The sequence below is a fragment of the Prionailurus viverrinus genome, unplaced genomic scaffold, assembly GCF_022837055.1.
Source record: "Prionailurus viverrinus isolate Anna unplaced genomic scaffold, UM_Priviv_1.0 scaffold_39, whole genome shotgun sequence".
NCBI lineage: Eukaryota > Metazoa > Chordata > Mammalia > Carnivora > Felidae > Prionailurus > Prionailurus viverrinus.
Window position 1 is genome coordinate 1,628,245 of NW_025927607.1, and position 15,888 is coordinate 1,644,132.

Here is a 15,888-nt window from a genome sequence, read left to right on the forward strand (position 1 = left end):
GTCAGGTAACACCACCAGCATGCCTAGAGACCCATTTTCCAGCTCGCTGCTTTCCCAGCTCTTGGACACCTCCGTGTTCTGGACTCACACCTGGGATGGCCGCAAGGCAGGTCCCAAGTGAATTAAATAAACCGAATTACCCACCCAAAGGGCCCCTCTGCCATTCACCTCGCAAACAAACAAACAAACAAACAAACAGAAATGCCTTCGTGATCTTAAATGACAGAAAAAATTGGTGTCTTGACCGCTTTGTGTGTAGAGACACAAAAACTCACGAGCTGCTCCGCCAGTTCATAATCGAGGTCCAGCAGGTTAAGCCTCAGGGGCCTGTTGTACATGAAACCTCGCCCGAACTCCAACTGCATCAGCTGCTCCAAGTTGGCTACACGTTCAAGGCCCACCAGGATCAGAGCTTGGACGCCTGCAGGGGTAGGCACATTCGGTGTGGCTCAGCTGGGCATTCCAGAACCACCATGGCTTTTCCCTCCTAACTTTTTTTTTAAAAGAAAAAACTTCAGGGGTGCCTGGGTGGCTCAGTTGGTGAAGCGTCCAACTTCGGCTCAGGTCATGATCTCACGGTTCGTGAGTTCAAGCCCCGCGTCGGGCTCTGTGCTGACAACTCAGAGCCTGGAACCTGCTTCGGATTCTGTGTCTCCCTCTCTCTGCCACTCCCCTGCTCATGCTCACTCGCACTCTCTCGCTCTCCCGCTCTCTCTCAAAGATAAACATTAAAAGGGGCGCCTGGGTGGCGCAGTCGGTTAAGCGTCCGACTTCAGCCAGGTCACGATCTCGCGGTCTGTGAGTTCGAGCCCCGCGTCGGGCTCTGGGCTGATGGCTCAGAGCCTGGAGCCTGTTTCTGATTCTGTGTCTCCCTCTCTCTCTGCCCCTCCCCTGTTCATGCTCTGTCTCTCTCTGTCCCAAAAATAAATAAACGTTGAAAAAAAAAATTCAAAGGTAAACATTAAAAAACTGCTTTAAAGAAAACTTCAGTATAAAATGTGACCTTTACCTAAAACATGTTGAATCAAACCAGTTAGCTTCTCTGAAGAGTTAAAACACTGGAACTTTGGAATTCTCTAGCAATTGTTCAAGGAATGTCAGTAACTAAACTGATCAGCAGAAATACAGGAAGTGACACCATGAAACGCATTCATACGTAGATTCTCCAACTCTGACAAAACTCAGGTGTGCTTCGGGGAGAGTTGCCACACCGCACCCCCAACACCAGATAGTAGCAATCTCGTCCTCGTGGCTCAGGAAAAGCCAGCTAATAAAGAGAACACTCTTAAGATAAGTTATGCTTTTTGTGAGCCTCCGGTGTTGGCATTCTCGTTGTGATCATCAGTGCGACCAGATTCCAAACCAAATAAACAGACATTACATCTGATAATGGGCATCCTTGTCTGTCTAGTTACCTTAAATCTGGAAGATGTGGTTTCACTGTTTATTTTAGAGCAAAGTGCATTTTCTGCTTTAAGTTGTAATGATTTCAAGCGGTAATCACGAAGTCATGTTCTTTTGCAAAAGCATCATGCTTTCAAGATGTTCTACCACCCGAATGAGTCTGAGAGCCTGAGGGTCCTGGGTCAGGATTTGGTGAGGAAGCCGACTGTGGCACAAGGGGAACCGCGGTAGCCCCAGGGAGGCGACAGAGGGCCAGGCTGCGAGGAGGAGTCCCCCGGTCCCCCAGAGGACTCCAGCAGCGTGGTGTCCCTGCCTCACCCAGGCCAACTTCTCCTGTTTGGAAAGCCCACGACCCACCTTCTTGTCGGAGATCCTCAGACGCCCTTTGTAAATCAGCCAGATCTCCGTCCACCCCATCAGTAAAATGAATGACCACCTAAAAGCAAAAGAGGTGTCAAACCCCAGCCCAAATTACAAGGAAATGACCTCCCGGGGGTCGGGGAGATAGGCCCATTCAAACCCTCCATCCACAGTTGAGGAGACTGGGGCCAACATTGAGAAACAATCACCCCCACTCATGGTTCTTTAATAACATGCACTAAAGGAGGGATAAACGAAGTGGGTATATGGTGGTGTTTGATTTACTAAAAAAAATTACAATAAAAATAAAAAGAGTATTCATCTCATTTTCCTATGTATGTGATGTAATTTCTAGAAATGTGTGTGTGTGTGTGTGTGTGTGTGTGTGTGTGTGTGCGCGCGCGTGCGTGCGTGCATGCTACGGGCTGACCCATGTCCCTCCAAAAGTCATATGTCAAAGCCCTAAACTTCAGTCCCTCAGAATATGACTGTATTTGGTGATAGAGCTTTTAAAGCGTCATTAAATTCAGTGAGGCCACTGGGACCATGTGGTCTCTAATCCGATGTGACTGGTCTCCTTCTAAGAGAGATTGGGACACAGACACACACAGAGGGAAGCCCGAATGGATACAGAAGGAGAAGGTGGCCATCCACAAGCCAAGGAGAGAGGCCTCCAAAGAAACCAACCCAGCAGAGACTGATCTCAGACTTCCAGCCTCCAGGACTGGGAGAATACATTTCTGTTGTTTAAGCCACCCATTCTGTAGTAATATGTCTTGTCAGCTCTAGAAGACTAATGCTGTGTGTGTGTGTGTGTGTGTGTGTGTGTGTGTGCATATTCACACTATATATGTATGTATCTGTATGTAGGTACACATACACGTAGAGAGAATGAGAGAAGAGAGCGTGATGTACTCAACGGGTAGGACAATAATCAAACAGGAATTAATCATAAATTCAGCTCAATCAAGCTTAATTACTGATTTCCAGGATTTTTTTAGAGCATAAGTAAAACTATTGAAACGGGACAGATATCACATTTTGGACTTTTATGACCAGTTGACGATAAAGCACTTTTACGTTCAGGCACCACCAACCCCATCAAGCATGAAAAGCGCTTCTAGAAGAACACTTGGGGGTAAGGGGCTTCTGGACACGGAGGTGCTCCTCCTGACCAGTACAAGTCCAGAAACTGCATGGGAACCTGGAACAAGGGGGGAGCCCATGCTCACCTTTACGTTGTCTGCTGAGGACTGTCTGAACTTGTTCTGATAGACCTTCAGCGTGTCCGCAGTGAGGACGTAGGGGTGCTGGCTGCGCATGTTCTGGAACTTCTCAAACAGCTCCGGCTGGTACTCGGCAAAGTCAAAGGCCTCCACGGGGCCCGAGGGCGTGTTGGCCACCACCGACACGCGCACAGTGGGCATCTGGCCGCCGGTGCAGCTGATTCTTTGCATCTGGCTGATTCTATTCAAGATGGTGTCCACCTTGGACTCAAGGCCCTTCTGGGTCACAAATACGTTCTGATCCCTTGACCCATCAAACCCCAGAATCACATCCAGATTACAGACTGCAAAAAGGAAAGGAGGCAGTGAGCTCTAAGTCGAGGTGGCCGAGATGGGTCCAATACACAGGCACAGCCCCGGGACGTGGACCGGGCATCACGCTCGAGGGCAAAATGAGATCCTCTATGTATGAGCTTCGAGAAGCAATTCAGTCTGCCTCTCTCTCAGGGAACACCAGTGCTGACTCTTAGGAACTGAAAGCGTAGGCCATTTTAAAGTGTTTGCTTTTCTGGAGTGTTCATCACTTTTGGCCTGCTCTACAGCAGGTGTTTACATCCATCTCAAGATTGTGCTTTAAATGAAATGCACTTGAGAACTCAAATACTCTGAACTCAAATAGTTGATCTAAGGAGCCTATAAACAGAAACAGGGATCAGTAAGTCTGAGTAATTTGGGGAATTCAAGAATAGAGGGGGAAAATACATCTTATAAGATCAAGAAAATACAGACTTCCACTCTTACCCTGAAAGATAAGATATCCTTATCGATAACAGGGGCTAAGTGGTTACCAGGATCCAACCCACACAGCTGGGTAAGCAGAATGCCTGAAGCAGCCAAAGGCTCAAGGAATCCATAGGCCAGCAGCGGGCATCTAAATATCTAAACTAGGTCCAGGGGCGCCTGAGTGGCTCAGTGGGCTAAGTGTCCGACTTAAGCTCAGGTCACGATGCCGTAGTTCGTGGGTTCAAGCCCCACACTGCTTTCCATGCTTTTAGTGCAGAGCCTGCTTGGGATTCTCTCTCTCCCTCTCAACAGATGCTCCACATTGGCATGACAGGATGAAAATGTACCTAAAGGGGATTGGTTACCTTTGGAAACATCGGTCACACCCGGACACAAGGTTTCATGCATCGCATCATGCAGAGTTTCCAAAACTTGCTCGCTCAGCTCAGACAGCTCCTGGACGTTCCCCACACGGAACGCCGTGGCGCTGTTGGATGCGATCTTCCCAATCTCCTCTGAGTCGATGTTCTTCACGCCCACGGCAAACACTTTGACACCTCTCTGGGTGAGAGCCAGGCTGGCTTCCTGGGCATCCTCCACCGACTTCCCGCCCGTGATCACAAATGCTATCTGAGGGACCCTCTGATCCAGGCGGCTGCCCGCCTCCGGCACGAAATGATTCAGCCGCAGGTGCTGGAGGCCCACCTTGGTGTTTGCGTGTCTCCCCCCTTTGTAGACCACTTTGTTGATAGCGTCGATAATCTGCTGCTTGGTGGTAAAGTCCCTCAGGAAGAACTCATCGGTGGGGTCCGAGTTGTACTGGACCAGCCCCACTTGGATGGAGTCGCCCCCCTCATACAGTGTGTCCACAATTTCAGACACGAAACGGAGCACTTCCTGGAAACTGTCCCTCCTGAAATTGATGGAGCCGTCCAACAGGAACACAACGTCTGCTTTCTTTTTCTCTAAAAGCGGTTAAAATGGAAATGAGAAATTTGGTTTCCATATCCAGAACAAATACACAAAGTGTAAAATAACTGAAAAAAGGCATTCTTGTAACTCGTTCACAGCAGACACCTTTGCTTTATTCCATGCCTCTACAGGGCCCAAATTCACAGCCACCATCATGCTAAAAACAAGAAGATAAATGATAAATCATCTGAACAAAAAGCTAGGAGGCAGGAGGACGCAGGGAAACTGAGAACTGAGTCCTGGTTATCCCATGCAAAAGGGCATTATGGCAGATTCAACGGTCCATGAACTCAGATGTTTTAGGAAATACCGCTCAACACGATCCTTCTGGTCAGAAATAAACAATGGTGTCTGACGGGTGTTGGGAGAGATACGCTAGAGGCAGAACGAAAAAGGGCTGGGAGAAATAGACTGGAAGTAGACCCTATACACCTTGGAAGGGCTGCCTGCCAGCATGCTAAGAGCTCCATAGAAGCCCGCCAAAAGCAAAAGGCATTTGATGGCAATTTCCTAATTATAATCAAACAATGAAGACTGGAGTAAAAGAGGGGTATGGATTGGCCAACCTCAAAGATGCTGTCCTGTTCTGAGAGCCAGTGAATCTGTGGTTAGTCCTCAATGCACCTTCATAGAACCTTTCAGCGGGGCTACAACTAGCCTCATAGAAGCCTCACGGAAGAATTAATGACCCTATGCTTTCCGGGTTCTGTTTCCTTCTACAGTTTCAACTAAGTCATTTTTCCAGGATTTAGTTTCTAATATTATATGCAGCAACGACCATAACAGAAGAAAACTATTAAAATACATGCTAATTGCATTTTTTTTTTCAATTAAAAAATAACAGATGTCACACTCTGTGGTTATGTGTCCCAGAGGTCATACCTGGCCGTGAGGGAGACGGTAGGTCCACTCCTGGAGGTGCAGGTGTGATCCCGGAAGGTCCAAAAGAGTTCATGATTTTTTCTTCTATGTTGGGGAGGTCTCTGAATTCTCGCACCGTGAAGACCAGTCTGGGGTCATTGGTGATGGTCTGCAGCTCTGTTCTGTCCACATTTCGGTCTCCTACCCCTAAACTCACAATCCCTGAGGAGCTAATCACCTGTGAAAACCTGGAAATATCATCCTGGGATTTTCCACCCAGAAACAGAACCAGGTGTTGAGGTACGCCATCTTCTATCCGGCTCCCAGCAGACTTGACAAAGAGATTTCTTGCCACAAATTCCAGAGCTTTGCCGGTATTCAGCGGGGACCCCCCTTTGAACCTCAGGCGACGTATTGCATCAAGCACAGGGGCCTGGGATCTGTGGGTCTTCAGGTAGAATTCTGGGAAGACCTCATTGCTGAACTGTACAACCCCAATCCTCACTTTGTTGGGGCCAATGTTGAGTCTGCGAACAATTCTGCTAACAAAGTCCCGAATATGCGCGATGCCATCTGGCCTGACGTTGTCAGAGCTATCAATTAGGAAGACAATGTCTGCAGCATCACTCTCAACATCTGTGGATAGAAAGAAAGGAAGAGGAAAACTCAGTATGTGACTGGTGTTTCTTTGGCTTTGTTTCTGCTTTTGTTTCTGAACTCGGAACTATCTTGCACTATCTTGCACAGTGTTAACTAGCATTAAAATTACAAGCTAACGCACATGTGTTTATCTCTTGAGCTTTTTAAAATTAATCATTAAGGGGCACCTGGGTGGCTCCGTCAGTTACGCATCCGACTTCACCTCGGGTCATGATCTCACAGTTCGATTCATGAGTTCAAGCCCCACATCGGGCTCTGTGCTGACAGTTTGGAACCCGGAACCTGCTTTGGTTTCTGTGTCTCCCTCTCTCTCTGCCCCTCCCCTGCTTGCTCTCTCTCTCTCTCTCTCTCTCTCAAAAATAAATAAACATTAAATTTTTTTAACTCCTCATTAAAAATTGAGCTTTTTTCACCAAAACAATTTCCACTTCTTAAAATCTTTGAAGTTCTCCAAAAGTTTCTAAGTTTACTCTATTTTAATTATGGCTTTGAAGTCTGGGTTACAACCAGTTTTAACAATGTAAACAGCAGTTAGCAACTGGATTACCAGAATCTATAAAATCATGAGCTGTTACTACCAGAAGGGATCAAGATCTCCCAGAACATCATTGGTGTACAAGAAGAGGGAGCCAGCTAAGGTCAAAAGTCCTCTCTGTCCAAGGCCACCACTTAGGTAGTGACACCCGGAGAATGCCAACTGTCTCCCAGTGTGCCACAACAGCTCCCCAGGTGTTTGACTCATGGTATTTCTTCTTTTTTTTTTCTATTTCTATTTCTTCTTGCCCACATATCCCTAGCATTTATACAATTTTTTTGTTTTCACTGTTAATTCCCCTATTTTCTTTACGTGAGTCTATTTTTAGCTACAAAACTAATCCAAAAGTCCTGGGAAAGATGAGCCATGTTTTCCTTTTAATTAGAATTCTAGGTACTTCTTGGAGGCTATTTTATCAACTAGTCCTATGTTGCCACTCAACAAGTTCGGCCTGTCTTTTGCTTCATAAATCGTAGGGCTACTTGTAATGGAAACACAGCACAGCAAAAGCTGAGCAAGTCATAGAACTCAGCCATTTACATTGAGAAAGAGAAAAGCTGGCCCAGCACACAGAGCCAGGCCTTGGGTTCTCCTGTAGAACACAAAAGATTTCACAGAACATCAGAATCATAGGTCCACACTGACAAAATGAAGATGAAAATAACCAAACACCTGCCCTCCCTGCTAATAGGAACGACTACTGCTTCTTCACCAATTACAGCTGTAGCCATAAGATGAAGAAAGATACCAAATCATAGAATTACTTCCACTTCTTGACAATATCCAATCCAGGCCAAATCGTATTTCCTTAAGCCTCCCACAAAATTGCCTACCACAGGCTCTGATCCTATCCTAAGACCTAACACCCTCTACTGAGATGCTCCGTGGTTCACCGTCATGTGCATCCTCCCTCCTTGCAACAAGCCACTGACATAACTGGCTCAATATTAGGTGTCCCTTTATTTTAATTTAACTTATCATGAGTACTATGGATCTTTGAACTTGTTATTTTTTTATATCAAAAATACTCAGAGAGCAACAATAAATACCCCATCTTACCTGGAGAAGGATAGCGAGTGCTGGCTAGGATCCGCTGTATCTGCTCTGAGGTTAGGGTTGTGATGGGGGTCAGCAGTTTCTGCTCCAGGCTTGGCAGCTCCCTGAAGGTGCTCACCGAGAACACATACTCGGGGCTCAGGGAGATCTTAACCAACTGTTCCTGGTCTGCATTCCTTGCGACCGCAAATGGCGCCACACCAAACTGCTTGAGCTCTGCCGCGGAATCGTCTACCTCGTCATCAGACTTCCCAGAAGAAATGAGGACCAGGAACTGAGGGACACCCTCTTCAATCCGGCTTCCCAGTGGCCTCTTGAAGATATTCCTTGACACGTACTCCAGGGCACCCCCAATGTTGATCTGCCTCCCGCCTTTGGGCCTCAGCCGCCTCACTGCATTCTGTACTTCATCCTTACTGGAATGGGCATTCAGCAGAAATTCCACTCTGGGGTCCTCACTGAACTGGATGACTGCCACCCGAGTCGTGTCGAAGCCCACGTCCAGGTAGTCAACCAGCCTCTCGATGAGGGTGCGGATGTACTGGAATTCAGGGCCAGCATTTTGGGACCCATCGATGAGAAAGACCACATCCTTCTTGTTTCCGACACCTGCAAATCACGTTACCACGGGTTTCACATTTGTTGGCACCAAATTCTTAGTGTTCATGAACCACCTCCCAGTCTGTCATGGAACCACCACCTGATGGGAAAAGTATCCTAATTCTGGCCATTATAGCTAAAATACCAGTCCTGGTAGTTAGTCCTGGCATTGCAGTGATTACAAGCCAGGGAGAAGAGGAAGAACCAGAAAAGGATAAAGAAGAGAAACTCTGAGGGAGGCAGAGAGCAGATACACAAGAGCCATGTCTGGACAAAATAGGGATGGTGTTTCAGGAAGGAGGTGATCTTAACTGTGACATGTATCAGGTTCTCTTAGATCAAGCAGAAGGGCATCTGAGAATTGACCATTGGGTTTTCCAGATGTAAAGACCTTGACAAGAGTGCTTTCTGTGGAGTGGCTACAGCGAATGACAGATGGGGGTGGGCTAAGAGAGGAATTGTGAAGATTGAGAGAATTCTTTTAAAAGATTCAGGCACTATTGGAGAGGGGAGCAGGCATCAAGAGAGAGTTTTTAAGAAAGAAGAAAAAGTGATATGTTTATATTGTAAAGGGAATCATCCTTCCCATCCTCATTGGAGAGCCAGTGAGGCAGGACACAGAATGGTGAATGGCGCCCTTGGTTTGCTCGGAGGGGCAGGTGTCCTGCAGGCAGAGACAGCTCACCTGGAAACAGGTCAGGGCTGAGATATGGATAGCAGTTCTGGTAAGAAGAAGAGTGTAGAAGACGTGGGAAAGGAAGAAGGTGAAGGTAGAAAATACTCATTTTGAAGTGTGGGAGAGCAGCCATGCTATAGACATATATGCTTGTGTTTAAAACAAAGAAGTTGCATATGCACTACGACAAGATTTCCAAAGTGCATTCTTGGGAACACTGGTACCTCAGGAGGCATCATAGATAAAAGGACCCTGCAGCCAAATAAGTTTTGGAAACGTGTCATTCTTGTATTGTATTGGAGATATGCAAAACACATCAATTAGAGGGGGGAACCTCTCTCTCTGTTTCCCAAACTTATTTGATCACAAACCATTTAGAACATGCCACGGAGGCCTGTGGGGCCTGCCGCACTCTGTCCTGGACACCAGCGAGGAAACGCCAGCCCTTTTAAACAACACCACGTCAGTCACCCTCACCTCCTTCATTCACCCAAAGGGCACCGTATCTGGCATCTGACTCTTCTCTCACTTGCTTCTTCTATTCCTGGCTTCCTTCTGTTCCCCCCTGCCTTTCCCTTTTCCCCCTCTCCACGCCATGAGGCTTCAGATGGCACTCAGTAGGATGTAAGCCACAGGGAACAAGGATGCTGCTGGCTTTCCACCACTGTGAGCCTCCCCACCTGAGTACCCTGGGGAGGCAGGCACTCAGTGGGTATTTTGAGGGGGTTGGACACATCTTAGTGCCCCTTCAGTGGCCAGGCTCCCACTGCTTTCTAGTTTACTGTAACCAGGCCTAGAAAAGGGGCACAGGAACAATGAAATAGAATAAATCTTGCAGTCATAAGAGCAAGTTGGGATACTGCCAGTTAATCCATTTACTTCTTAGCACCAGGCAAGTCAAAAGCAATCATCACTCTTGGGCTCTAGAAACACCAATATTTCAGAGACTGTGCCCCCAGCTGGGTGGACCCTATGGTCAAGCTCCCTCCCTGATCACAGAAGGCTGCCAACTGGACCTGCCAGGGGCAGCATAGAACTGACATTGAACTAGGGCCACCAGCTAGATGGCCCCATCCCTTCTGATATCTGTGCAGAAGCCTCTACACAGACGTGGGGGGTCTGCACTAAAGCATGCACCTGCCCCTCTTTGAAACTTTAATTTGGCCCCAAACATGAATCTCAGCATGTCCCCAGGCCTGTGCCACTTCCAGCCACTGAGACCAAAGGCACACGGCTCCTAATTCTTCATGAAAAGCCAGTCCCCGCCCCCCCCCCCCCCAAGGCAGAGGAAACCAACAGAGAACACTCAGAGCCCACAGGCCAAACGAGTAGCCCCGGATGTTTCTAGAAACAATGACCCAAGGAATCCCCTCCTTACCTGGGCTCGTTGGGGGGAGCAAAACTGGCTGCAGCCTGCTCAGCTCTTCCCGGCTGAGCTGAATCACTCTGTCGGAGATCACCTGCTGGACAGTCCCTAGCTGCCGGAAGGTGGGAATGGCCACGGCAAAGTCGGGGATAAAGGAGATGGTCTGCATCTCTGTGATGTCGGCGTTCCCGATGCCAATGCCAATGGGCACTGCCCCTCCCCTCTTCAGGACCACGGAGGGGCCCCTCACGTCATCCCCAGACCTGTCAGCCGTGAGGACGATCAGGAGCTGGGGGACACCTTCTGCTATCCTGCTTCCGGCCGAGCTGATCAGGATATTCCTCAGGACAAAGTCCAGGGCGGCCCCGGTGTTGGGGGCCGGCCCTCCCAGGAGGGCCAGCTTGCGTATGGCACTGACCACACTCTGCTGGTCCATGTATGAATTCAGGTAGAACTCAGGTCTGGTCCGGTCGCTGTACTGTACCACGGCCACACGAACCCGGTCTGGGCCCACATCCAGGCTCTCCACCACTCTCTGGACAAACTCTTTCAACAGAGGGAAGCCGCTCCTGACACCCTCAGAGCCATCTATCAGAAACACCACATCCTTTTCACCTGAAACTGGGAGACAGACAGCATCCATGACACACAGGACCCGAGAGGGACCATCTCCTACAGATCATGGAGGGCTGAAGAATGGCCCCACAGAGGTAGCCGATCAAGAATCCCCAGAACTTGTGAAGGGGACTTTGCGGGTATGACTGAATTAAGTGCTTGGGGAATGAGAAAATTATCCTGGATTATCCAGGCAGACCCAGTGTAAGCAATCCCGTGTCCTTCTAAGAGGGAGAGGAGACGATGAGAGTTCAAGGAAGAACTTTAAGGTAGAAGCAGAGATCAGAGAAGAGAGAAGAGGGTTCGCTGCTGCTTTGAAGATGCAGGAAGGGTCCACAAGCCAAGGAGCGAAGGCCACACGAGGCAAGGAAACGGATGACCCACCAGAGCCTCCCAAAGGAGTGCAATCTGGCTGACACCTTGCTTTTAGCCCAGTGAAACTGGTTTCGGATTGCTGACCTCGAAAACGGAAGACGATGCATTCATTTTGTTTTAAGCCACTAAATTTATGGTAATTTGGCACAGCGGAAATCAAAAATGAATACAGCAATACAGACAGGTAGGTAGACAGAAGGACAGGCCTTTAATTTAGAACCTTCGGTGCCTGTGCAGCATTGTCAACTTTCCAAGGTGTCCTCAAGAAACGGTGTTGGGCAGGGGAGAAACAGGACGGTAGGTACATCCTGCCTGCCCATTAGCATGTTGCACAGAGGGGGGTTCAAATGATTTGTTGTAAGTCACAGCGGGGCAACAGGGAAACGTATAGACCAGATGTCTGGGTCACCATCCAAAGCCAACAGCGTGTGGGCCCCCTGGTCAATGTAGAAGTTGGAAATTCTCGGGTTTTTTTCCAAAGGGTTATTATAGGTGCAATTAACGACTTTCTTCACCACATTTTTACCAATAAATGGAAAGCGGTTAAACACCAAGTCATGGTAACGTGGAGTAGCAGCTGGAAATTTTAGGTCAGCAGTTAGGGTGCGGATCTATCCCCCTCTCATCACACCTTATATTCTTGGTAAGTGGACTGTGGATGAATTACAGCACGGTGAGACCCGCTTAAAATAAGACATTGGTAGATCATACCCATGAAGACTGTTTTAGCTACAATGTATCCACGGGTGTGGCTTTTATTGTGCTTATAGTAAAAATAGTGTTTTTAAATGGATTTTTAACTACTGATATGTCTAAATCTTTATCATGTACCTAATTATGAGAAATTCTTTTTTTAACTTATTGTTTTAATTTGTTTGAAGTTTTATCTTGAGATACAGAGTGGGGGGGGTGGTGGAGAGAGCACTCAAGGAGGGGAGGGGCAGAGACAGAGGGAGAGAGAATCCCAAGCAGGCTCCGCACTGTCAGCACAGAGCCCCACGCACAGCTCAAACTCATGAACCGTGAGATCGTGCCCTGAGCCAAAGTCAGAGGCTTAACCGACTGAGCCACCCAGGTGACCCTAATGATGAAATACTCTCATGTCACCCGGATTCTCCTGTTTTGCCCTGAGAACCGTTAGACAATTCAAGTGGGGAAAGAGTCAGCGGCCTACTGTCACTCATACCCTCCGGTACCGGGCCGCAGAAGCAACCAGAATTCCCATGCCGTACCTGGTGTCGGCGCCCCATCCTGCACGGATTTTAAGAGATTGACGATCTGTGGTTGAAGGTCTCCGATCTTGGGGAGTGACTCCGCGGCCAGGATGAAGACGGGGGACGGCACCATCAGCTCCAGCTCGGCGGGATCTGCGTTCTTGGCCTGCAGTATGAAGGTCACCACCTGGCTCTGCTTCAGGTTGAGTGCCGGCGTGTCCAAACGATCCGAGGACCTTCCTGCAACTAGCAGCACCAGGAACTGGACCACTCCATCCTCGATCCGGCTTCCGGCGGACTTCACAAAAATGTATCTCTGCGCGTACTCCAGCGCGTAGCCCAGGTTGAGGGCTTTGCCCGTCTTGATCTTCATTCTCTTCACGAGATTCAGGATCTCGGGTTTGTTCTGGTGCTCATCAAAACGGGACTCCACCCTGACATCATCGCTGTACTGAGCCACCGCAATCCGGGTCCCATCAGGCTTCACATCAAGCTCGTCGATAACCTTGTAGAGGAAGTCGCGGACAGCAGGGAACTGGCCCACGAGATTGGCTGAGCCGTCAAAGAGGAACAGAATGTCTCGCTTGCTTTCTACAACAGAAGTAGGTTAGGACACAGTGAGGGATGAGAACCTAACGGGCACCAGAGTGACTTCAGCCCAGCGCCACTAGGATTTGGTAACCGGGGGGGGGGGGGGGGGGGGGGGGGGGGTGTCACATAATTCATCTGATGATCACTGTACCAGCAAGAGGGGAGAAAACCCGCTGTCGAAGCCTCAAGCACCAGCTGTCATTAAGACGCCCCATTTCAGAGCAGTTCATATCTGCCAAGGCCTAGGACCGGAGGGGTCTACCCGATCCCACACCGTGCTTCTTCCACAAAGCAAAACAACATAAGCCCCAGAGGGTCCTATTCTTGGTGGCAATCACTGTAAGAGAACAGTGTTTTCAAGCCGTTATAAATCAAGCTACGGAAAACGTGGTCCTTATTGTCCTTTGTCTTAAAAATTGACCAGTCCTTAGCGCCAGAGGCTGATGCGGGTTAGCCACCCATAGATAACTGAGTTGACACATACCTGCTCTAACTGGATTTTCTTTTCACTAAGTTTGAAGTTATGGGCCAGGACCCCAAATAGCACCCATCGTTCCTCTGTGGGTCAGGCTGTCTGTCAGTGCATCCCAATCTGCTATACTAAGCCAACAGGAAACAGGGCTGAAGGCCCACAGGGGGCCACAACATGTAGCATGTAACGGGAACATAACTTTCAGGTCAAACGGTTCTTGGAGGTATTTGATTAGGTTTCAAACTGGCTCAGTCTTGCTCCCCCTCTGTGTGGTGTCCACAAGCTGGCAGGTCCCACGCATCCGGGCCTCAGCACCGTATTAATCTGCAAGAACAGTAATATTCCCGACTTCCTTTGGAAATCATTTTATCATCACATAAAGATGCAGCCCTTGTTGGGTTTGCAAAAAATAACTTTTGTGTGTACAGCAGATGTTGAACATGAAAGAATCATATAAATAAAATAATGTCACTGTCTTTTTTTGTTGTTGTTTTCTTTTCCTATACTTAAGTTAGTTAATATTTCTAACCGGCCCCAACGCACTCTCCGATACGAGAGGGCGTCAATCCCTCGCGCTCTCCCTTCCGTCTGGATGTGTGTTCCAGAAACTTCACGGGCACTGGGGCAAAAAAAGGTGGTGGGGGGGAGCCGGGATAAGACGGGAGGGACATAAGCTGCATCTCCCAGACCTTTCTTTCATTAATGAACCTTAGACAGAGAACCTCAGCTTGCTGGTACAGTGTCTCAAGCCCCCAAATTACTTCAAGCACAGAAATCCGGTCTTCTTCTACAGTTCACCGCGCGCTGGAGTTCAGGCTGGGCCACCTGCCACCGGGGAAGTGTTGGGGGAAGGGAGCCCCGCGCAGCTGGGGAGCTTTACCTGGCTGGGCGAATGGAACTTCCTCCACACCTCCACTAACATATGTGGTTAGGGGCTGAATCAGCTGCTGAGGCAAGGCTGGCAGGGAGCTGAAATCGTCCATGAGATACACCAGGCTCGGGTTAAAAGCGATCTGCTCAAGCTCTGCCTTATTCGCCTGGCTAGCTCCCACACAAAAGGTCAGGACGCCTGCGCGCGCTAGGGCGTTGGCAGCTTGCCCATAGGAGTCCTCGGACTGCCCGGCTGTGACCAGGAGCAAGAGCTGTGGCACGTGTTCGCGGATCCTGCTGCCGCCAGCTTCGGTGAAGTGGTTGGCATGGACATAGCTCAGGGCCGCGCCGGTGTTCAGGCCCGACCCCCCCTTGGGCTGCAGCTGCCTCAGATGAGCAAGCAAATCTGACTTTGTCTGGTATGTGTTTAGGGAGAACTCTGTTACTGGCGTGTCGCTAAATTGCACTAAACCGACACGGATATTGTCGCTGCCGACATCAAGGCTGTTAACTACGTTCATTACAAAGTCCCGCACATAAGGGAAATCGGTCTTGCCAACGTTGAACGATCCATCCAAAAGAAAGATGATATCCCTTTTGTTTACGTGAACTGCAGTGGAGCACAGAAAACAAAGTGAGACACAGACAACCGCGGAGGGCATGCCATGTGTGCCTGCGACACGGGGCACACATGCCAACATTCAGAACACACAGACAGTCGGTGAGGCAAAGCACGTCCATCTCGTAAAATATGGCAGAGGGCTGCATATTTTCCACCAGTGGCGGCTGGTGTTTGTGAGGCATATCGATAGCCAAGTTGACGAAACCAAGTTGGCTCGCGGAAAGATACAGTGCCAAAGTTAGGACGTTTGCAACCAACAAAAATGATCAGAATCCTCCAAGTGGAACGTTCCTTCCCTAGAAGCAAACGCTACCAGGGACCTGTGCCTTTCTGCCTCAGTCCTATCTATGACCACGGTCACGGTCAGGTTTACGTGTGTGAGACGGGGGTCCCCGGGATTCACCTCTACACATCTGCAGAGAGATTTCCACTTACGGATAGATTACGAGTGTTAGCCCGAGTCCACCTGAGAACATGAGATCCTGAAGGTTTAAAAAAATAATAAAACTGGAATGTTCTCATCCTGAAGCATTCCTAGGACCAGCCCTTTGTCACTCTCTACCGGTACCCTTCTTCTGTGGGGAGTCACAGCATTGTCGGGCAATAATCCAATGGGAGAGCCCGTAGGAA

At 48.9% G+C, this 15,888-nt stretch overlaps 1 protein-coding gene across 6 annotated transcripts in view; it reads right to left on the reverse strand.

The window, feature by feature from the left end:
• Positions 1 to 15,888, reverse strand: part of COL6A3 (collagen type VI alpha 3 chain) — an 80,880-nt gene that overhangs the window by 37,010 nt on the left and 27,982 nt on the right. For 3 of the 6 annotated variants that reach the window (XM_047846386.1, XM_047846388.1, XM_047846389.1), the window contains 9 exons: positions 14,647 to 15,246; positions 12,722 to 13,294; positions 10,512 to 11,120; positions 7,861 to 8,466; positions 5,628 to 6,242; positions 4,139 to 4,738; positions 2,997 to 3,334; positions 1,762 to 1,840; positions 276 to 421 (listed from right to left, as the gene is read on the reverse strand). In XM_047846386.1, the coding sequence (XP_047702342.1) occupies positions 276 to 421; positions 1,762 to 1,840; positions 2,997 to 3,334; positions 4,139 to 4,738; positions 5,628 to 6,242; positions 7,861 to 8,466; positions 10,512 to 11,120; positions 12,722 to 13,294; positions 14,647 to 15,246 (4,166 nt within the window). The remainder of the gene's footprint in view (positions 1 to 275; positions 422 to 1,761; positions 1,841 to 2,996; positions 3,335 to 4,138; positions 4,739 to 5,627; positions 6,243 to 7,860; positions 8,467 to 10,511; positions 11,121 to 12,721; positions 13,295 to 14,646; positions 15,247 to 15,888) is intronic. The other 3 variants (XM_047846387.1, XM_047846390.1, XM_047846391.1) reach the window with 1 other exon arrangement.